This window comes from Mus caroli, unplaced genomic scaffold (genome assembly GCF_978045245.1).
Source record: "Mus caroli unplaced genomic scaffold, Mus_caroli_1 scaffold_2, whole genome shotgun sequence".
Taxonomy (NCBI): Eukaryota; Metazoa; Chordata; class Mammalia; order Rodentia; family Muridae; genus Mus; species Mus caroli.
In genome coordinates this window covers 130,879,350-130,901,999 of record NW_028227257.1, presented here as the reverse complement: position 1 = coordinate 130,901,999, position 22,650 = coordinate 130,879,350, and the positions used below count along the sequence as shown (strand labels likewise).

At 42.6% G+C, this 22,650-nt stretch overlaps 1 protein-coding gene across 5 annotated transcripts in view; it reads left to right on the top strand.

Annotated features, from left to right (window-relative positions):
* Lypd6b (LY6/PLAUR domain containing 6B) overlaps window positions 1–13,957 on the top strand; it is a 159,049-nt gene extending 145,092 nt beyond the window's left edge. For all 5 annotated transcript variants that reach the window (XM_029474297.2, XM_029474296.2, XM_029474295.2 and 2 more), the window contains 4 exons: window positions 7,591–7,742; window positions 8,666–8,764; window positions 11,208–11,338; window positions 12,569–13,957. In XM_029474297.2, the coding sequence (XP_029330157.1) occupies window positions 7,628–7,742; window positions 8,666–8,764; window positions 11,208–11,338; window positions 12,569–12,742 (519 nt within the window). In that variant the 5' untranslated portion in view covers window positions 7,591–7,627 and the 3' untranslated portion in view covers window positions 12,743–13,957. The remainder of the gene's footprint in view (window positions 1–7,590; window positions 7,743–8,665; window positions 8,765–11,207; window positions 11,339–12,568) is intronic.
* The last annotated feature ends 8,693 nt before the right edge of the window (window positions 13,958–22,650 follow it).

The window sequence follows — 22,650 nt, the reverse complement described above, 5'->3', positions numbered from 1 at the left end:
ATATGTTCAGATAATTATAGAATTTGAGAATTGAAAACATACATATTGAGTTTGAGTCCTACCTTCTCAGCCTCTCAGCAATAATACTGATATTGGCCAATTCTACAACTCACTGTGAATGATAGTTCTCTACATTTAGCCTTCTAATCGACTTGGTAAATGGACAGGGTAACAACATTTTAATTTTAATTTTTCTTTAATTCCCTAAACTTTGCAAAATGCACATGTGATATTTCTATTTTATAGGAAACTGAGACTCAAAGCAATTGAGTGGTAGGCAATAGAGGTGACAGTCAGAATTTCTGCCTAGGCCTGGTGCCTCCAAAGGCCAATTTTTCCCTATTACACCAGGCAGCAACTTCACTTGACTTTGCCCTTGTGGGACTGCGAACTACGTTACCAGCCGTTAAATATCGTTTTTCATGTTGCAATTAAAACGCTATTTAATGTACATAATTTTTCAGTTTCCTCTGGGAATACAAAATTATGCACATATATATCTTTATATATGTACATTTCCTTCTGCTCCGAGTAGTAATAGTGACGATTTATAGTGCAAGTGACACACCGTAACTTTGCTAGATATGCAAGATACAGAATTTTTTTTCCTTAGGACTGCTTTTATAAGCTTGTCAGCTTCCAGAGAGTTCTTTGAATAATCTGTTCTGGATTTTGTGACTATGCAAAAGTCAGCACAATATTCTTTTGCCAGAGCATGCAGTTTACTGTTGGTTTTTAAATGCCCTCCCATTTCAGAAGATCTACAGACTTGTCCCTTGCATGTATAGTATATTTTCAGGTGGATACTTGAGAATGGAATTGAGCTCGTAGGGGGCTTTGTAAACAATGGCTAGTGACATAAAACCTCAGGACAGTGTGTAGTACCACTTGGGTTCCTACTGTTCTCCCCATGAGCAACTGTGGGTGCTGTAAACAGTGAGATTATTGGTGCACTGGTTGCTTCATTTGTCAACTTGACACAAGCCAGGATCAACTGGGAAAAAAATGCCTCCATCAGGTTAGCTTGTAGACAACTGTGGAGCCTTTTCTGGATTAATAGTTGATATGGGAGACCCCAGCCCACCGTGAGTGGGTACCACTCTCCCCCCACCCCGGGCAGGTGGGCCTGGTTGGTATAAAAAAGCAGCTGAACAAGCCATGAAGACCAAGTCAGTAAGTATTGCTCCTCCGCTTAAGTGCCTGCCTTGGCTTCCCTCACTGATGGACTGCCACTTGGAAGTTTAAGATGTAGTAAACCCTTTCCTCCCCAAGTTCTTTATGTTCATGGTGTTTATCACTGCAGCAGAAAAGTAAACTAGGCTCATTGGTAATTCAATCTCTTAATCAGAGTTGTAGGTATGCACTTACAGCCTGGTTTAAGCAATCAGTAACCCCATAAATACATGCATACATTAACTCTCTGTCTCTCTGTCTCTCTGTCTCTCTGTCTCTGTCTCTTTGTCTCTGTCTCTGTCTCTCTCTGTCTCTGTCTCTCTGTCTCTGTCTCTCTCTTTCTCTCTCAGATATCATACTTTAAAATTAGAAAGTATCTGAGTTTCATACTTACTGACCATGCATTGGCACAACTAGATTTAAACTGATTTGCATAATGAAATTACTTTATCCTGAGCGCTGTCTTAGGCATCATCACGAACCTGGTTACATATACCAGATAAAGAATTACATTTTTGGAATCACCAAACTTCCAGCTGTATGCTTAGAAGTGTCCCTTCGGTGAGACTTTGATCTTACATTTGGTGAAAACTTTTCTGTTTGTATTTTTTTTTTTAAGCAGTGTAACGGGAATCTAGAATATTATGGGAATGCCATACTACATTTCTGAGTTTTAATGCATGACTGGAATTCTTCATTAATCTACCTCTGTCAGTATCATACTTTATTAGAAGTGTGTGGGGGGGCGTGGTAGTGCAGTTTTTCACTTTCTCACTTGTTTGTAATAGGAGGAATTTCTGAGTCCTCATAAGACATTACTTCCCAGACCTCAACAATGTCCCACTCAGAGCACATATGGAATAAGCTTGTACAATTGTATCTCTTGATCTGATCTTTAGTCTGCTGACAATGATGTGTACAGGAATGGGAGGGAGGGAGAAGTGGATGAATTTGGTGCTTAAGTTTCTTGAGGCTAAATAAAAAGTACTTTACGTGCTAATAGTTACTCTCAATTCATACCACAACCTAAGTTACCAGCACAACTGTAAGCCCACTTTCCTTATTGCTAATGGGGACAATACTTCTTAGCCTTGTGATTATCTAGTTAGTAAATATAGGTCTGGAATTTTATTCTGGGTCTTTTTGAAGCTAAGGCTGTTTTTCTTTCCTCGAAAATTGTCAGCCACATTTTCTGTGGCTCACATTGTCTTCTAATAGGTGGGGACTGTGGAGACTGGGGGATTTGCTCTTTCTTGTTTACTGTTTTAAACTCAGCACTCAGAATGCTGTAAGGGAGTGTCTTCAAATGATAAACTTTCAAGGTGTGGAGAAGCGGAAGCCCTTCACAAATTGTATGTCACATAGAGAGCAAACCATCAAACCCTGGAAACTGACTCGTAAGCCCAGGCGAGGCAAGGCACCTAGCTTTCAGCTCCTCTGCAGGGAAATGGGTATAATGCACGTCTCATGACATTCTTCCAAAATGTAATAGGACCACGAATGTCTCTTTTCACCACCTTGGTTTCCCAGATAGAAGCAACCCGTCCATGCTCTGGCTATGAACAGTGACATTTCCTTCTGGCAAAATGTCCCCTTTCCAAAGAAGTGTTTTCACCTATTCCAGTCTTTCCCAGTCAAATTTCAGCACCCATTTTGGATTTCCATTTGGCCTTCAGTCCATTTTTATAAGGGAAACTGGCTTGTTAAGAGTGTTGAGTCAGAGTGGCTGACTGCAGAGTGCGTGGTGCATGCTGGGAGGCGTGGATGTGAGTGTTGACGGGCCTGATGGACTTAGATGGGCTGCTTCCCTTCAATTATCCGTTCATGATTTCATTAGCAGCTGAAGGTACTCTCGTGCTGGCTGACTCGTGCATTAGGAATCGAGTGAGCAATGCAGTATTGACTGTTGCACTTTGGTCTTTGGGTTTCTCTTGGAAGTCCATCATTTTACAGCCTCGGATGCCCTGCCTGCTCCTTCGTGCCTTTGTTTGACTCTCTACAAAAGGCGCTCTGTCCAGGTCAGAGATAATGGTGTTGGTTCTGTCCCAGAACATATTTACTGACAGTGTGGTGTGTGCTGAGCATACATCAAGGGATTTTTTTTTAATGTGTGTCTTTTTACTGCTGCAAAGGCTGTCAGCTATATGCTGCTTCTCAAGGTCCCCACCAGCTTTTCAGACGGTGGCACGTTAAGAGCACCAGGGCCTGGGAAGTTATCCTGCTTCTGAACCACATGCCCTCCCATGAATCGAGCCTCTTATTTTGGGCAGGTATGGGCCAGTCTCAGGAGGGGTTCCTGAACTTACAAATCTGGCTAGCTGCCATTCTCTGCAATGCCTGAGAGTTGCTTCCTGTATCTTTACAAATGTGCCTCGAAGAAAACGCTCCCCTCTCCTGGCAAAGAAACTGTTTGCATTCTGGAACAAGTTCACGTATCTTCTAAAGAAGGGACTCAAAGCCCAGGGAAGGCGAGCACCGCGCCCGCGAGGTTTCTGCCCAAGCCTGTCTCTGGGGAACATGGACGAGACTCGTAAGCTCTCTTGGAGAAAGACATTTGGAGCTTCCACTGAGTGTGAGGGTTGTAAACATATATCCCATGGTGTACAGTGGAACTTTTGTCTTAGTGTCAGAATAAAAGAACACGTTCACAGGAAGCAAAATCATTACAGCTATATTCAGAAGCACTGTGCTGCATTTTTCACCATTATGTGGGTCTCAGAACCGTTTGAGCTCCTCCACCCGGCAAAATATATCTACACACACACACACACACACACACACACACACACACACACACAGTTTTACCAATTACCTTGGGAACCTCATGGGTTACCCCTCATCCTACATGAAGAAGCAGCATTAGTTTGTGCAATGGTCATGGAGAAAATAGCCTGGTTTACTCTAACACATACTGTAGACTCCACCCGCCTCCAGGGAATAAAATACAAACTCCTCTATAACCTTGCCTGTGACAGAGACTGCGGGGAGCACCTGCTCAGCGATGTCGGCAGAGATGTATTTTGTTTTAGCAGCTCTGTGCAATGATCCTCAATGTACAGCAACCCCAGGACACTCTGTTTAACTTGTTCACTACCCTAATGTCATCTGCTTATGAAAAATAAAACAGTCGTGGTGACACAAGCCTGTATATGAAAAAAGATATAGACACTGTTGTTCAGGAGACAGTGTAGGGTAATACATTATACAACCTGCTCAGGAAAGAGAAGACACGTTTATTTAGTTTGTTCCTCATTTGACAGACAAGCCTTTTCAGTTTTGGAGAATACTGCTGTTTCTCTTTGAAGTAGGAATGAAAATATATTTAGGTTGTGTAGATACAGCTCTATGGAACTCAAACCCTCTCTGTTTTGTATACCACTAATAGTGAAAAGGTACCAGCTGGAAAAATTTGAAGGGCAATTTACTGTATCAATGGCAGTCTCCTGCCTCTGAGCCTCAGTTTCCCCAGTTGCACAATGGTAATAAACCAACTTCTACAGTCCTGCTTTAGAGTATGGAGAACACAAAGAGCAAGTCTTATGCTTAGACTTGTTCATTTAGGTTTTTGTTAGTTTATTTTTGTATTTGTGTGTGTGTGTGTGTACATGGATGTATATGAGGTGTATGTGTGCATGGATGCTCATGCCTGTGTGTGATGCAGAAGCCAGATAAGGGAATTGGTTTCCTATTATATCATTCTTTATTTCTTGTCCACGAGAGACCAGGAGCTAGACCAATGGCTAGCAAGCCCCATCAGTCTTCCTATCTCCACTTACACAACAGCAGGTTACAGGCAGGAATGTGGGCATAGCTGGTACTTGTGGTGTGCCTGACTTTTCATATGGATCTGAACTCATGTCCTCATGTACAGCAAGGATGTGCTCTTACCCACGGAGCCATGTATTTCCTCCTTAGGATATAGGTTGCTTTTCTTTAGAGTTTGGGGTTAGCTTATGTTTTCTCTTCATTTAATTCATCTGCTCAAATGTTGCTTACTCAGAGAGGTGTGTGCAGACTGTCATATGTGACATAGCCCTTCCCTTCCTACTAAGGTATCACCTTATTGCTTTGCCTTTATGGCATTTATAACTGTATAATTTGAAATTACACACTCCCCTGGGTTGCCCTTTCCCTCAAAAATGCAGTTTTCATGAAAGAAAGGGCATTGTTGGGAAGTCAATAATAACAATGTGTGACCCATAGAGGATGTCAATAATGACACATAGAATGAATGAATAAGCTTTGGTTTCAATGGGAAATTACTTTAGGAAAACCAGGGATTTTGCGTTGTAATTTTAAACTGGGAGCTTTTTCACCGCACAGTAAGTGCTTAAAAGAATTAGCCAAAAATCCAGGCACGTCACTAACTAAATAATTCACATATTGTATGTGCTTTAGCCAATTTTATTCCTCTACATATACAAGGAAACATTACTACTCCTGTTACATAGCTCAAAATCTGTGTTACTGAGAAGTTAATGAACTTGAGTCAGGCATCACAAGGGTTGGGTCTGGAACAGGGATGTGAGCCAATGCTCTTTGAGTAGAAAGCATTCGACGACCATAGATTCAACTGTGGCTCAGTACTTAGCCTATGCCTTCCTAGGCATGAGGTCATAGAAACCTCACATCAAAACTGCTGTTTCTTATGACTGTACTACAGCAAAGGAAGCTGGGCTTCGGAAGCCTCAGAAAGTCACCTAAGGTCCCACAGCTCCAGTGATGAAAGGGAATCTAAGGATAGATAATGGGCATTTGAAATCCATGATCTTAGGAGGCTGCCCATCTTACACAGACAATGTAGATTGCTGTTAGAGCACAGTCATTCTGGGGTTTGAGGGAGAAAGAACTCATCTCCCCACTATAAAGAGTCTCTCTTGGGATGCTGGGTTCTAACCTTTGACTATTGATTCATTGTAGCTCCGGGATGGACCACTTTGGATGTGTGACTAGGCAAAGCAGAATTAGCATTTCCTTGTATCCTTAGAAATTTCAAACCTGCATGCTTTCTTTCACTGACTACATCCTTAGTGACCCAGTTTTGTCTTCACTAAGGTCCTTTGTAGGGAAAAAGGTCGTTATCACTACATTTTGTTTGGTACTCAGTTTTACCCTTGCTTACATGTTATTTACATGCAAAAGACACAAGAGAGGTAAAATTCTGGAGCCCCACTAGTACCTTGGTTTCAGAAAGTTAATATGAAGAACCAGGATGCTTGAATATGTGGATATCAAACCACTTCTCTTTGAAAATTTCTCTAAGCCACTGAGATAGTTGACTCAGCAAGAAGAAAATGAGTGCGGATGGTTCTATTGAACTCTAGCGCTTCCGCAGAACTCTTTTTATGTCTGTTTTATTCACACAAGGCTATGTGATCCTATCTGAAACTGTATTTGATGTTCACAATTATCCAAATGTGTGGGTAGTGTGGGTATTATTAAGCCATTTTACAGATGAGGAAATTGAGGTTAATAGAGTTTAAAGAACTTGCCCAAGGTCAGGAAGCTAATAAACAGCAGACCCAGCACCTGAACCTTTGGACTCCAGGTTTGCCCATCGTCTTTGGCTGCCCACACTCACCTTTCCCTGGCCAGACAACCTGTCAGTGATGAGACTGCAGATTTAGCTACTCCCACGAGGCTGGCTTCAAAGGGTAAAGGCTATGGGTTCTGTGGGGTCCTGAAAGGTCATGTCCTTTACTCATTGCTGTGTGCACGTCTGTCATTCCTTTGAGTTTCAACCCCTTATGAACATCATCAATAATGTTTGTGGGGCAGGAGTGTCATTATAGTGTTTGCAGCACTTAACTTTTATGGCTCCCTCGGGAGTATCCTGGTGGCTTGTCCTAGCACCTAGTGTGACAGGTGGAGGTGGAGCTGGCACCTCAAGTACTGCTCCCTTCTCCACCCTGCATCAGTAAGCTCCAGACTGGAGTCCACACTTCCTGTGACTAACTCACAATTTACTCCACTGGCTTTCCTTTCGTGATTTCTCTCAGAATTTGATGGAGTTACAAACTTGATCACATACCTCTGTTTACCCAGAGAAAGGGTTGCAGAAAAAAAAGTGGTTTAGGGACTCCAGGTAATTAAACCAGGAACCAGGGTTGATTGAAGAAAAAAAATCCCATCATTAAACCCAGCATCGACTAGCTGTCCCCAGACAAAGGAGGAACCTGGTGTAGCTAGGCCAGTGCTAGAAGCTTGTGTTCCTGGACAGAGAGGAGCACTGAGTGGCCTGCTGGAATTTTATCAGGCCAGTAGAAGGCAGTAATTACTTAACTTTGATCTGAATGGTATGTGTGGTACTGACCCTTTTTGTCAGGAGGAATAATTGAGCTTTCCGAGCAGATGCAGGACAATTCTCATTGATGTATAAAAACACATGATCTGATCCAGTCTGTGTTTTCATGGCAGACACACGACTTTGACCTGCCCAATCAGGGTGGACAGAATGCTGCTCCTCTGCCACATTCTAGCTGTCACCATCCTTCAGATCTTGATCATCTCAGAGAACTGGGTGTTTGCGAAGAACATCAATTTCTACAATGTGAGGCCCCCTCTTGATCGTAAGTAGGGGCTGTGGTCCTCATTCTGTTTTGGTTTGTCCCCTTGTCATCTACCACACCTTTCTAGAATGGTTGGTTTTACCTAGAGTGGCAGAGACATGCCTGGCCACTGCTGGCCTGAGAGTGCAGGGATGGGAAGCTAATCTCTTCTTTAGAACGGGTTGGCCTTCTGCTACAGTCTTACATGGCATGGCAGAGGAAGTTCAGAGATCTTAGTTGATTTCTCCATCAGAGATAATTGGCTATGGAAATTTCCTGCATAAATAATACACCCATTCTTCCAAATGGACATTAACACTTTATGAAAACTCATCAGAAGGTTTGAAATTGAGAAGAGAGCGTGACCTGGGTCTTCATTATCGTCTTATGCACAATTAATATTGCACCAAAGTTTTATCATTAATGCAGTAGTCTAATTGTAATTCCGAGGGGGAGATGTTTTTCTTTTCCTTTCTCCTCTCCTCTTTTAAAATGCTTTACTGGTGCTGGTGATACACAGCCAGGATGAGGGCTGTCTTCATCCTGGCCCCACGCGAGGTGTATGACATTGCTGTTCTTCACTTTGAATTTTCTGTTTTCTTCAGGATGTTCCAAAGAACCTGTTTGTCTAGTTCCACCACATGTATATGCATATATGTATTTGTGTCTCTGTATGTATATGTTGTATAATCTCAAATACCACTTCCATCCTTGCCCACTGTCTCAGCCCCTCTTATTTCTGAGGACTAGATATTAATATCATACCATGGATCTTTCAAAATAGCTTCTGGAGCTATTTCATTTCGGGACACAGGCATTCCGAAGAGGAAGGATGTCTTGTATGTTTTGTTTCATCTAATAAAGTTGCGAACTTTGTGCTTTTGATGTTGGAAATTTTTGTCCTTTTGTGACTTTACTTCATTCTTTTTTTTTTTTTTTTAAAGCCACACCATTCCCAAACAGTTTCAAGTGTTTTACTTGCGAAAATGCAGGGGATAATTATAACTGCAATCGATGGGCAGAAGACAAGTGGTGTCCGCAGGGTGAGTATCCGAGCTTGGAGGACTCTTCCAGATTCTTTTGTGACCTTACTTTATTTAGATTCTTCCTATAGTTGGAGGGAGAAGTCTTATGTTATAGAATAGTATGCCAACACAGGCCAGTGGTATTCTAATGGGGGTCCTGGATCTCTTGTGAAAGGCTGCCCAGACACCAGAGCATCTTGAGAGAACCTGGGGATGGGTCACATGCGCACCCACACGCGTGCACACACACACACACACACACACACACACACTGAGCATACACTTGTATGCATCATGAAGAAAAATGTCTTAAAAGGTGTTAATCAAGAAGACAGGAACCACAATGTTGACTAAGGCATTCAAACAATCCCAGAAATGTCTGATGCTTGATACCCTAGGAAAGTCATACTTACTGCCTTAAAGCAAAGAAAGGGTTCTGCACTCTACTCTACAGAGAGTCATTGTTGCTTAGGAAGCTCGTTCACTCCCCTAACAAACATCTGATTATCCTTGGTAGTTGACTGACACATCTCCAGTGCCTAATCCAGATCCTAATATGTGCTCAGTAAATACTTGCTGAGAGAAGACTGGATGCCTTTGACAAGGTCGCCATGGGGAATCTTTTCTCAATAGACATTAAAGCAAAGACCTGAATGGGCAAGAGAAGGAAGCCTGAAGGAAAAGTGTGACTGGAAGGGAAAGCTCAAATGTAAAGGCTTCCAGAGGTGATAGGTATGTGGGCTCTTCAGTGAACTCAGAGGCTGATCACTATGGCACAGTGGGAGATAGAGGGACAAACTGAGAGAGGCCCATGTACAAAGACCTGCAGAGATTTATTTTTTCTGATAGAGTATGAAAGTTAGAATGCACAATGTGGATGTGATCCGAAACATGCTGTTGGACAGCTGGATATGAGAGTCAAAGAATACATCAAGTGGGGACTGTCATAGTGTTCGGTTGGAAGATGGCAGCTCCCTGCAGGTGGTAGAAATAGAGTTGTGAAGAAACGGAATGTTTCCATACGAAGTTGGAAGTAAAACAGACAGACTATGCTGCTAGGACTTTGAAACTGAGGGAGCTATAACAAGACTGGGCTGTTCTGATTTTAGGTTGTCAGATGAGATGGCTCCATTTCCTCCAGACTCCAATGTCAGCTACTTTTGTCTAGTTCAAGGATGAGCATCCAGGGTGGCAGCCAAGTGTACTGATTAAAAGCACAAATCTTTGACACCTTCCTTGGTTAGCATTCTATCTTATACCTATGCAATTTTCTGCCTGTTTGACTGTGGGCAAGATGGTGGCATACACCTTTAACCCTGGAACATGGGAGACAGGGCCAGGAGAATCTTTGTGTGAGTTCTAAGTCAGCTCTCTTCACAGAGAGCTTCAGACAGCCAGGACTGCATAATGAGATGTTGTCTTAACATCAAAGAACGTTAATATGGTCTATGGCTTTCTGAAGGTTCATGGTAAGGATTGAATGAATGAACATAGTTAGAAGATAACAGAGTACCTCTACAATATATATGAATGTATCTGCCATTGTAAATATTACTAAAGTTATCAAAATGCCACTGTATGTATTAATATTTCATTTAAAATATCACAACGCTCTTAAAGGATCAAATAAGACTTACTTGTGACAGGATCTCACCATCTTGGTCCATTTTCTCCCAGTCAGTTGCTATTGGAATCCATGGTGAATTACTTAACAGGCATTTCCATGGTCTTTGGCAGCAACAAGGAGACACAGCACTAAAGCAGAATATCCCATTGGGTCAAATGGACCACTTTCTGACAAGAATGCTAAGTCATAAAATGGATGGTTTGAGCAGTGAGGATAGCTCTGTAGAAATGAGCTAACTGCACAGAGCAGGGAAACAGGGAGACAGGAAGTGAAGAGGCCAGGGAAGGTAGAGTACATCAATGAGGAATCGTCAAACATGCTAGAAGGCTGCAAATCTGAGTAAGCAAGGTGAGAAAGATGGGCGAGCTGGTGTGTAGCTGGAGACCCGTTTGCATGTAGCCTGTAAGAAGAAAACATTGAGTGAGACACCATGTTCCCAGACATGTTGTATCTTTGTGCTCACAGTTTTGACTTAATTTAGAGTTCCTGAACACATGCTTCAGAGGAAGAAAGAGCAGGCTGGGGACATAAATATTTGCAATATTCAGTTTTCAGGACCAAGGATTGAGGAAAACTGCACATTTTTCTCAGCTTCAGCTAATGCCAAAGGAACTGGATACCCATTTATATTCATTTTCAAAAGACATGTGTACTCTGGAAGCTGTTGTCTTGCCAGAAATACCACTCACAAACTCTAGCACTCATTGCTATTAAGTTTCTCCCTCTGAGCCTTTAGATTATTCTGGTCTTTACTCTCTTCAGGCATTATGGTCAAGGGGTCTCTTTTGCAACATGGAAAATAAAACTGTTTTTATTCTTGTTAAATTTTCCTAGACACACAGTATTGTTTGACAGTTCATCACTTCACCAGCCATGGAAGAAGTACGTCCATCACGAAAAAGTGTGCCTCTAAAAATGAATGTCATTTTGTTGGCTGCCGACACAGCCGAGATTCGGAACACACGGTAAAGATATGCTTGCTTGGAGTTAACTTTCCCAGGTTTCATGGGGATGGTGGTAAGTTATGTGTCATGGGAGAACCAAGAAGGAGAAGCCATATGTTAGGTTTGTTTGTACTCTGACATAAAGACTCTACTTTAGTGCCAATGAGGAGAGCAGACAATTGAAGATACTCTGTCTTCAAAAAGAAATAATGGTACTAAGAATGAGTGTTAGTTTCCAGAGCTCTAGAGATAAATTCTGTGCTTCAGAACTTGCACAGTCTGAAGCTCATGCTGGAAGCTCAAGAATCACCCATCCTTCAGAGCACTGGAGTCTGGATGCTGTGTGACTCTGATCATGCAAGGGCCACATGGGCAGCAACGCTGAGGTGAGCTGGTGAGGCTGGACAGAAGCACCCTAAACTGATTGAAATGGAACTTCACATAGAGGTCTTAGGAATCAAGATCTCTAGAAAGTATCCATGGTGAGCACAGTGGCTCACTTCTGTAATCCCAGTACTCTAGAGCCTGAGGCAGGAGGATTGTGAGTATGAAGCCAGCTTGGGCTACATAGCAAGATTTGGAAAGGAAAATAAGAACTTTCCCCTGGGTCAATCTGATGGGCAGCTGGCTGCATAGTCATTTGTGGCTGTGCTTGAAGCTGTTGCTTTCTGCTGCCCCCATTGGCCTGGAAACATGCATGAGTGGCCAGTTCATGAAGACATGGCTTTGGGTCAGGCATGCATCACTGTTGTGGTCACAGGTTGCTTCCCTTGAATGTACTCTTAAGAATGGGCACTTTATTTTATTATTATTATTATTTTTTATTTTAGCAAATTATCACTGCCATCATAATGGGACTCGGGTGAGGGCACAGACAGTAGCAGGTCACAGTTATCACCTAACAAATAATACTAAGAAAGAGAACCAACAAGTCCAGAAGGTTCCTGACTTTCAGGTCATTGTTTTTGGTTCCATTGTCTTCTAATAAATCTTTTAAGATCTGGAAACTGAGCAGTCTAACAGTCTCCCACCTTTGCCTCAGTTTTGCTTGGGTTTGACACAGATGCTTCAAGAGTTAGGATGAGAACTCTCACAGTAGTCTTTGTTCAGCAGGGGGAAGGGTACCCAAAGGTCAGGACAATGCACAGGCTGGACTATCAGCTCCAGCGCCTGTCTTTCTTTTGTTTAGGGGTCTTATCCCATCTTCCTCCCTGCTCCTCACTCCAATTCCTCTTTCCTCCTTGTACCCAGGAGTGTAGGTCTTGCTGTGAAGGAATGATCTGCAATGTAGAGTTGCCCACCAACCACACAAATGCAGTCTTTGCTGTAATGCACGCTCAGAGGACGTCTGGCAGCAGTGTCTCCAGTGTCCCCAGTCCTTACCTCCTGGTGCTGGCCTGGCTCTTCATGCTTCCCTTGCTATGATGTTGCAGTTCCCAAGAGAAGCAGAGACCAGAGATGTAAAGCACAGAAACAGTGGGCCAGCGAACTCTGGAGTGAAGGTCCATCTTGCACTTGATAAAGAAGATGCATTGGACTACAAAGTAGAAGGCAAAGGTTTGCTTTGCTGAAATGCTCCTGCATGAGGTCAGAGCACTGAGCATGAGGACTTGGTAGGAACCAAGAGGACGACCTAGCATCCAGTGTTCTGGTCCAGAGATGCTGCATTTTGTCAGTTCTATAGAAGAGCCAACCAGCATTTTTGACAGCAAGAGTAGCTTGATAAGCCCAGGCCTGACTAGGCCTTCACCTAGAAGGACTTTTTTGACCTCATGGACTCCCTCAGAGTCTGCTGGGTCAGACTCTTGTTTCTATGGCTATCTCAGAGCATCTCTGAAATGTAACCCTTCTGCCCATTACTGTAATAAGTACTTGAGATGATCCATTTGTAAAGATAAATGGTTTGTTTGGGCTCACAGTTTTGGAGATTGCAGTATATACTGGTTTGGGGCCTGTGTTAGCGGGTGAGTAGCCACTTATAAATAGAAACTTGAAAAGTGGGAGAGGATGGGCTGGAGAAATGTCTCAGCAGTTAAGGGCAGTGACTGATCTCCTGGAGGACCCAGGTTTGATTCTCAGCACTCACATAGCAGCTCACAACTGAAAGCTCCAGTGCCAGGAGATCCAATGCTCTCTTCTGGCCTCTGTGAGTACTGCAGACATGTGGTGCACAGACATACATGCAGGTAAAACACCCATATACATAGTTCTTTGTAATAAAGGGAAAGGAAGGAAAAAGAGAAAGAAGCAGGGGTGGGAGAGAGAGAGCATGCACTTAAGATTCTATAGTACCCTTCAAGGTCGTGTTCCCAACGTCCTAAATTCTCCGACTAGCCCCCGTTTCCTAATGGTACCGATGGGCTGAGGACCAACACTTTAACCCTGTAACAGCCAGGATCCAAACAATAGTATCCACTAACCACCTAGTCCGTGAGCAGAGCAACTGCAGGAGGAGCTTTCCAGTTCATTCTGTGAATCCATTTGTCAAGTACGAGCTGGTTGGGGATAGGGTGCAAACCTTTGAGTTATACAGTGTAATGCATGCTGCGTGTTTCTTGAAATGTGGAGGCCTCTAATGAAGCACATTTACCAGTGTCACTAAATTTGTGTTTCCAGGCACCATGGGTGATACATGCTGTCTGAAAGAATAAAATTTTATGCTGATGTGACTTAACTTTTGTTTGGTTTTCCTTTTTGCAGGGGGTTGGGGGTGGGGGAAGAGACACTTCAGGGAGGCTAAATACAAAGAGTGCATTGAGAAAGTCAGGAAACTTCCAGGAACAAAGGGAATGGATATCATTCTATCATGTCCACCTGCAGCAACAGCCTACCAAGACTCAAAAGAAATTGAAGAGTTCTCTTCTCCAGTCCAGTCACCTACTCTTCCTTGGATGTCAAGTCCAGCAGAAGAAATCTAAATATGCAATGAAATGTTTAGTCTTGCTTTCCTCTCCCATTTATAGCACCGTTTCAGAATGTCAAATGAACATCTCTTTGCTCTTTCTAGAATCTCAATTTCTTTTCCTCCTACTTCTGCTCTTTCATGTGTTAAAAAGGAACGTCTCTCCACCCCCAACATGGGCCATTGGAAAGGTGGCTACTTTGTTGGGACCCACTAGTTATGCTGTCCTTGCTTGGGCTCATCTCTGACATAGGTTGACTAGCTATCACTTATAAGTCCGATCCTTTCCACCACCTAGTTTTTTTTAAAATAAAATTTTATTATAGCACAGTCACCCCCACAGCTAGGGGCAGAAGAGATGGTGTGGTTTTGACAAGAATCTTGTACAAGCAAAGCTTTCTGACCCCTAACCTATAAGAAGTTAAGACTGACTAAAGACAAAGTTGTGTTTTTTGCAGGGTCCGCTCCAGCCAGAGTTTTGCTATTTTGTGAGTTCTCCTTTCTTCCACCCTTCTCCATCATTTTCCCACTCTTTCAACACTGTAACACTAGATAGGAGAAAAAAAGGGATAGGGGGGAAAGGGATGACATTATTCTTAGACTACTTCCTGCTGATTAAGGGTGTTTAGTTCCTTGGGGTAAGTTTGATATTTGCCATCAGGATGTCTAATTTCTTCTTGTTGTTTCCTCTTTGCATGCAACTGCTTATCAAATTGCAAGCAGCCGACAGCCCATCCTGCTTCTCAGGGCTCTAGCATTTATATACATTTTGAGAAGTTCCCAGAATTTCAAACATCATGCAATCATAGAAACTATCTACAGCTGGCAAAAATCACTCCCCTGCTAGAGCATGAGGCAAATCATAATCAGCTGCTGTGGACAGTCTGAAGCAGCCCCATAGCCCATACCTGAGATTAAAATGAAAGCATATTTCAAATTCTGTGTTTTTCAAAGAAACAAAAATTCTCACTCCAGTCCACGGTGTGAGTGGGGAATGCTGAATCTGGGTAGTAGTTTGCTTCTTTTGACTTCTGCATCTATGAGTTTGTCTTCTCTGTTCTGACTTTTTTTTGTTGTTGTTCCATGTATTTCATTCTGATGGTGGTTATGTGCTATGTCAGACACAGACTATGTTGGTCTGTATCCTGATGCTTTGGGAGTGACTCATCTTAAAGCTTTTCAGCTTTCCACAAAACAAGGGAAGGACAGGTACTTTATCTGCCCTATCTACCTCAACCTCAGACTCACCTGGAAGCATCAGTTTTGAAGCTTGGTAAGGGTTCATTCCATCTAACATTCAGTACCTGGAGGTATTTGTGTCTTCATAGCTTCTGCTTTCTTTGGAACATGCATCTTCAGTGTCTTTTTTATTCCCCAGTATTTTCTCCATACACTGGCATTTCTTTTGATCATTCAATTGCCATATTGTCTAGTAAAATTATGATCTTTAGTAGACTGTAATTTTCTTCTGACTTTGTTTCTGGTGTCTAGAGTAGTTGTACGTGTGTGTGTGTGTGTGTGTGTGTGTGTGTGTGTGTGTGTGTGTTGCAATGTGCCTGTGTGTTTGCTCATCTCTCTTACTAGACATAGCTACTTTGGATCATAGTTTTGAATGTGCAAGTCCATCGCATGCACATGCTATAGCACATATGTGGAGGTAGAGGGCAATTTACAGGAGTTAGTTCGTTCCTTCAACTTATGATGCAGAGATTGAATCAATGTTACCAGGTTTAACCAATGAGTCACGCCACCATCCCAGCCTTCTGTGCCTATAAAGTTGACTTTGTGATCTGTTTCAATGTACTTTGAAAGTTAGAATTTAAAAGTAAATCCAGTCATTGGGGTCTGTCACATGGATTTTTTTAAAAAATCCATTTAATAAGGATATGAAGAAGTCAGTTATCTAAAACTTCAGATTAATTTAATTTTTCTTAGTTATCAAGAAAACAGGAAATATTTTGGTTTCAAAATGTTCAGTGACAACTGGAGTAATGAGTTAGGAAGAAAAGGAAATGTGTAGATTTGTAGTTACAAAGGAGTTGTGTGGTTAGTCATAAGGATGAGGGGTGTTTAAAGAAATAAAAATGTAAAATCCCATGTTAAATATAGCTCTGTGTTCTAGAATAAGCTTTGAATTCCATCAGTAAAGTTTTGTTTGCTTGTTTGTTTATTTGGTTGGCTTTGGTGTTTTGGACATGTCTATGTAGCCTTGACTGTCCCGGAATTCACTCTGTAGATAAGGAGATCCACCTGCCTCTGCCCCTGAGTGCTGGGATTAAAGGCATGCACCCCAACTGCCCAGGATTTTTGTTTGTTTTGAAAACAGGGGCATGGGTGTTTGACAATCACCCTTCACTCTCAGCGCTGTCTAAATTCTCTTTAAAGTCAAATCTGAGTTAGTAATCAGAAATTCCAGGCACCATGGTCCATGCAGTCTGCATTCCATCATTTATTCCCTGGGTAGAACATAGTTCCTAAGAAGCTATGTTTACAGCACAAAGCATAAACTGAGCACCGCTGAGGAACATGGCCTTGGGAGGTAAGTTACATCATGGAAAGGTGTATGCCACATGTAAGAAATGAGTTCATGTTTAAGCCAAAACTTTGTTATTGGTAGGTTATCAGTAAATAGAAATATATTATGACCTTTGGGTCGTGGACATTTTCTGCCTTATTTCTTGTTAACTGTTCTGAGCATCAGGGTACAAACCATGTCAGAAGAGGAGGACCCACAATGTACAGGCAGGGTTAAAGAAACCACATGCCTTAGGGTTTTACTGCTGTGAACAGACACCATGACCAAGGCAACTCTTCTAAGGACAACATTTAATTGGGGCTGGCTTACAGGTTCAGAGGTTCAGTTCATTATTATCAAGGTGGGAACATGGTGGCATCCAGGCAGGCATGGTGCAGGAGAAGCTGAGAGTTCTACATCTTCATCTGAAGGCTGCTATCAGAATCCTGGCTTTCAGGCAGCTAGAATGAGGGTTTTAAAGCCCACACCCACAGTGACATGCCTACACCTACTCCAATAGGGCCCCACCTGCTAATAGTGACACTCCCTGGGCAGAGCATATACAAACCATCACACTACAAAACAAGTGGCTGCTGTAATTTGAGTATGCATAGGTTAAGTCTTTTTTATTGGATATTTTCTTTATTTGCATTTCAAATGTTACCCCCATTCCTGGTTTCCCCTCTGAAAAACACCCTTCCCCTCCCTCCTCTTCCTCCCCTTATTCCCTCACCAACCCACCCACTCCTGCTTCCTGGCCCTGGCATTCCCCCACACTGGGACATAGAACCTTCACAGGACCAAGGGCCTCTTCTCCCATTGATGGCAGACTAGGCCATCCTCTGCTACGTATGCAGCTTGAGCTATGAGTCCCACCATGTGTACTCTTTGGTTGGTGGGTTAGTCCCTGGAAGCTCTGGGGATACTGGTTAGTTCATATTATTGTTCCTCTTATGGGGCTGCAAACCCCTTCAGCTCCTTAGGTCCTTTCTCTAGCTGCTTCATTGGGGACCCTATGCTTAGTCCAATGGATGGCTGTGAGCATCCACTTCTGTATTTGTCAGGCGCTGGCAGAGACTCTCAGGAGACAGCTATACCAGGCTCCTGTCAGCAAGCACTTGTTGGCATCTACAGTAGTGTCTGGGTTTGGTGATTGTAAATGGGATGGATCCCCAGGTGGATCAGTCTCTGGATGGTCATTCCTTCAGTCTCTGCTCCACACTTCAGTCTCTGTAACTCCTCCCATGGGTGTCTTGTTCCCCCTTCTAAGAAGGATCAAAGTAGCCACACTTTGGTCTTTCTTCTTCTTGAGTTTCATGTGGTTTGTGAATTGTAGCTTGGGTATTCCAAGCTTCTGGACTAATATCCACTTATCAATGAGTGCATGTCATATGTGTTCTTTGGTGATTGGGTTACCTCACTCAGGATGACATTTTCTAGATCCATCAATTTGCCAAAGAATTTCATAAATTCATTGTTTTTAATAGCTGAGTAGTACCCCATTGTGTAAATGTACCACATTTTCTCTGTATCCATTCCTCTGTTAGAGACATCTGAGTTCTTTACAGTTTCTGGCTATTATAAATAAGGCTGCTACGAACATAGTGGAGCATGTGTCTTTATTAAATGTTAGAGCATATTCTGGGTTGCATCCATTCCTCTGTTAGGGACATCTGAGTTCTTTACAGTTTCTGGCTATTATAAATAAGGCTGCTATGAACATAGTGGAGCAGGTGTCTTTATTAAATGTTGGAGCATATTCTGGGTATATGCCCAGAAGTGGTATAGCTGGGTCCTCAGGTAGTACTATGTCCAATTTCCTGAGGAACCAGAACCTCAGAGCTTCCAGGGACTAAGCCATCAACCCAGGAGTATACATGGCTCCAGCTGCATATGTAGAGAGGATAACCTTGTCATGCATCAGTGGAAGGAGAGGTCCTTGGTCCTATGAAGGTTCGATAGATGCCCCAGTGGAGGGGAATGGAGAGCAGGGAGGAGGGAGTGGGTGGGTGGGTGGATGAACACCCTCATAGAACCAGGAGGAGGGAGGATAGGATAGGGGATTTCCAGGAGAGGGGTAAACCAGGAAAGGGGATAACATTTGAAATGTAAATAAAGAAAATATCCAATAAAAAATCTATTTTCAATAAAAGAAAACTAAAACAGAAATACTAATAATGTTATTAATGATAAACAAACACCCGGATCCAGTGCAAATGTCTTTCAAGGATGCTGGGCAAAAGGGACAAGCACTTCATGGAGACAGATTCGCATAAGGTTTCAGGGGATTCCTAGGCATGCATGGGGTCTTTGTATGTAAGTGATTGTCTCCATTGGGTGACTTCAATGACAAGCTAAGAGAACCTCAATCAAATTGGCTCAAATGACTTTCTTGCATCACATATCAGGAAGTCCAGGAGAAAACTAGGTTTCAAGACAGCCTTGATCCTGCGTGTCCCAACTCCTTTGATTGTTCATGTCCTTCATGTCTTTTGGTAAGTAGATATACATAATTACTGTCCACTATATGTCATGTTGTCCACTTAGTGTCTGGGAAACTGCTGGAACCGCTGCGAGAAGATGAAAATTTACACTTAGGTCCCAGTAAAACACAAGCTGGCAAGAAGTCGTGACCCTCAGGCTAGTATAGCCAACAGGCAGTTAGTGTTCCCTCAAGAACATGTTGTACATGGTGGAGGGAAGACACCTGAACCATCAGGAAACCATAAAGGAAGCAGGAAGAAGTAGATCTGGGTGGGCAGCTGTAAACGTCTGCTGCTTCCCACAGTGAGAGGAGGTTGTGTACAGAGGCCATTGTCAAGATGGTTGAGGCAGTGCTGGCAAGCTAGAGATGGAGAGAGAAGCCTAGCAAAGCCATCCGGACTTGCCTCAGCACACAGCTAAAAGCAGAACAGAGGAGCTCGTGCAGACTGCAATTCCTTTCAATCACTGTTTGGATTAGTATGCCTTGCAAATCTGCAAGGGGAATGAGAGTGTATGTAGAACTTTCCAAATTATCCCATGAGAAGACCTTTCCTCTGCCAGTGGTCTGGATCACACTTTGTGGAGGCTACACTGCCTTACACACTCACGTGTGTGAAGCAATGCAACTGGGAAACCTGCAAAAGCGCAGAGGGAAGGCATTCCTTGCCTATACAGTCCATCCTGAGATCTTACTGAATGAATGAATCAGAGTGAATGAATCAGAAACATTCATGATGACTCCAAGACAGGGGACTCCATCTGCCAAGATGTGGTAAAGGTGAAATGTAGGTGCTGCCCTTTAAAAGCAGAAGCTTCTTTTTTTTTTTATATATATATATTTTTATTACATATTTTCCTCAATTACATTTCCAATACTATCCCAAAAGTCCCCCATAGCGCCCCCCACTTCCCTACCCACCCATTCCCATTCTTTTGGCCCTGGCATTCCCCTATATTGGGGCATATAAAGTTTGCAAGTCCAATGGGCCTCTCTTTCCATTGATGGCCGACTAGACCATCTTTCGATACATATGCAGCTAGAGACAAGAGCTCCAGGGTTCTGGTTAGTACATCATGTTGTTCCAACAATAGGGTTGCAGATCCCTTTAGCTCCTTGGGTACTTTCTCTAGCTTCTCCATTGGGAGCCCTGTGATACATCCAATAGCTGACTGTGAACATCCACTCCTGTGTTTGCTAGGCCCCGGCATCGTCTCACAAGAGACAGCTATATTTGGGTCCTTTCAGCAAAATCTTGCTAGTGTATGCAATGGTGTCAGCGTTTAGAAGCTGATTATGGGACGGATCCCTGGATACAGCAGTCTCTAAATGGTCCATCCTTTCATCACAGCTACTAACTTTGTCTCTGTAACTCCTTCCCTGGGTGTTTTGTTCCCAATTCTAAGAAGGTGCACAGTGTCCACACTTTGGTCTTCATTCTTCTTGAGTTTCATGCGTTTAGCAAATTGTATCTTATATCTTGGGTATCCTAAGTTTTGGGCTAATATCCACTTATCAATGAATACATATTGTGTGAGTTCTTTTGTGATTGTGTTACTTCACTCAAGATGATGCCCTCCAGGTCCATCCATTTGGCTAGGAATTTCATAAATTCATTCTTTTTAATAGCTGAGTAGTACTCCATTGTGTAAATGTACCATAATTTCTGTATCCATTCCTCTGTTGAGGGACATCTGGGTTCTTTCCAGCTTCTGGCTATTATAAATAGGGCTGCTATGAACATAGTGGAGCATGTGTCCTTTTTACCGGTTGGGACATCTTCTGGATATATGCCCAGGAGAGGTATTGCTGGATCCTCCGGTAGTACTATGTCCAATTTTCTGAGGAACCGCCAGACTGATTTCCAGAGTGGTTGTACAAGCTTGCAATCCCACCAACAATGGAGGAGTGTTCCTCTTTCTCCACATCCTCGCCAGCATCTGCTGTCACCTGAATTTTTGATCTTAGCCATTCTGACTGGTGTGAGGTGGAATCTCAGGGTTGTTTTGATTTGCATTTCCCTGATGATTAAGGATGTTGAACATTTTTTCAGGTGCTTCTCTGCCATTCGGTATTCCTCAGGTGAGAATTCTTTGTTCAGTTCTGAGCCCCATTTTTTAATGGGGTTATTTGACTTTCTGGAGTCCACCTTCTTGAGTTCTTTATATATATTGGATATTAGTCCCTTATCTGATTTAGGATAGGTGAAGATCCTTTCCCAATCTGTTGGTGGTTTTTTTGTCTTATTGATGGTGTCTTTAGCCTTGCAGAAGCTTTGTAGTTTCATGAGGTCCCACTTGTCAATTCTCGATCTTACAGCACAAGCCATTACTGTTCTATTCAGGAATTTTTCCCCTGTGCCCATATCTTCAAGGCTTTTCCCCACTTTCTCCTCTATAAGTTTCAGTGTCTCTGGTTTTATGTGAAGTTCCTTGATCCACTTAGACTTGACCTTAGTACAAGGAGATAGGAATGGATCGATTCCCATTCTTCTACATGTTAACAACCAGTTGTGCCAGCACCATTTGTTGAAAATGCTGTCTTTCTTCCACTGGATGTTTTTAGCTCCCTTGTCGAAGATCAAGTGACCATAGGTGTGTGGGTTCATTTCTGGGTCTTCAATTCTATTCCATTGGTCTATTTGTCTGTCACTATACCAGTACCATGCAGTTTTTATCACAATTGCTCTGTAGTAGAGCTTTAGGTCCGGCATGGTGATTCCACCAGAGGTTCTTTTATCCTTGAGAAGAGTTTTTGCTATCCTAGGTTTTTTGTTATTCCAGATGAATTTGCAGATTGCACTTTCTAATTCGTTGAAGAATTGATTTGGAATTTTGATGGGGATTGCATTGAATCTGTAGATTGCTTTTGGCAAGATAGCCATTTTTACAATGTTGATCCTGCCAATCCATGAGCATGGGAGATCTTTCCATCTTCTGAGATCTTCTATAATTTCTTTCTTCAGAGACTTGAAGTTTTTATTATACAGATCTTTCACTTCCTTAGTTAGAGTCACGCCAAGATATAAGTGACCCTAAAAATTCCACCAGAGAACTCCTAAGCCTGATAAACAGCTTCGGTGAAGTAGCTGGATATAAAATTAACTCAAACAAATCAATGGCCTTTCTCTACACAAAGAATAAACAGGCTGAGAAAGAAATTAGGGAAACAACACCCTTCTCAATAGTCACAAATAATATAAAGCAGAAGCTTCTAAGATGTTCTTTTTCTTCCCCTTTTATGTTGATTACCAGGTGCAGATTTTCAACCAATGAGCAGGACTCTCACAGGCCCCCTGTAACCCACAGGAAGTAATGTCTTTTTCATCGCTTCCTTTGTTCCTCTCCTGTATGTCCTTTGGCATCCCAGAAATTCCTAGCTCCTCATTCCACAAATGTCTAAATCTAGTATGAAAACAATACTTAGTCAGAGAG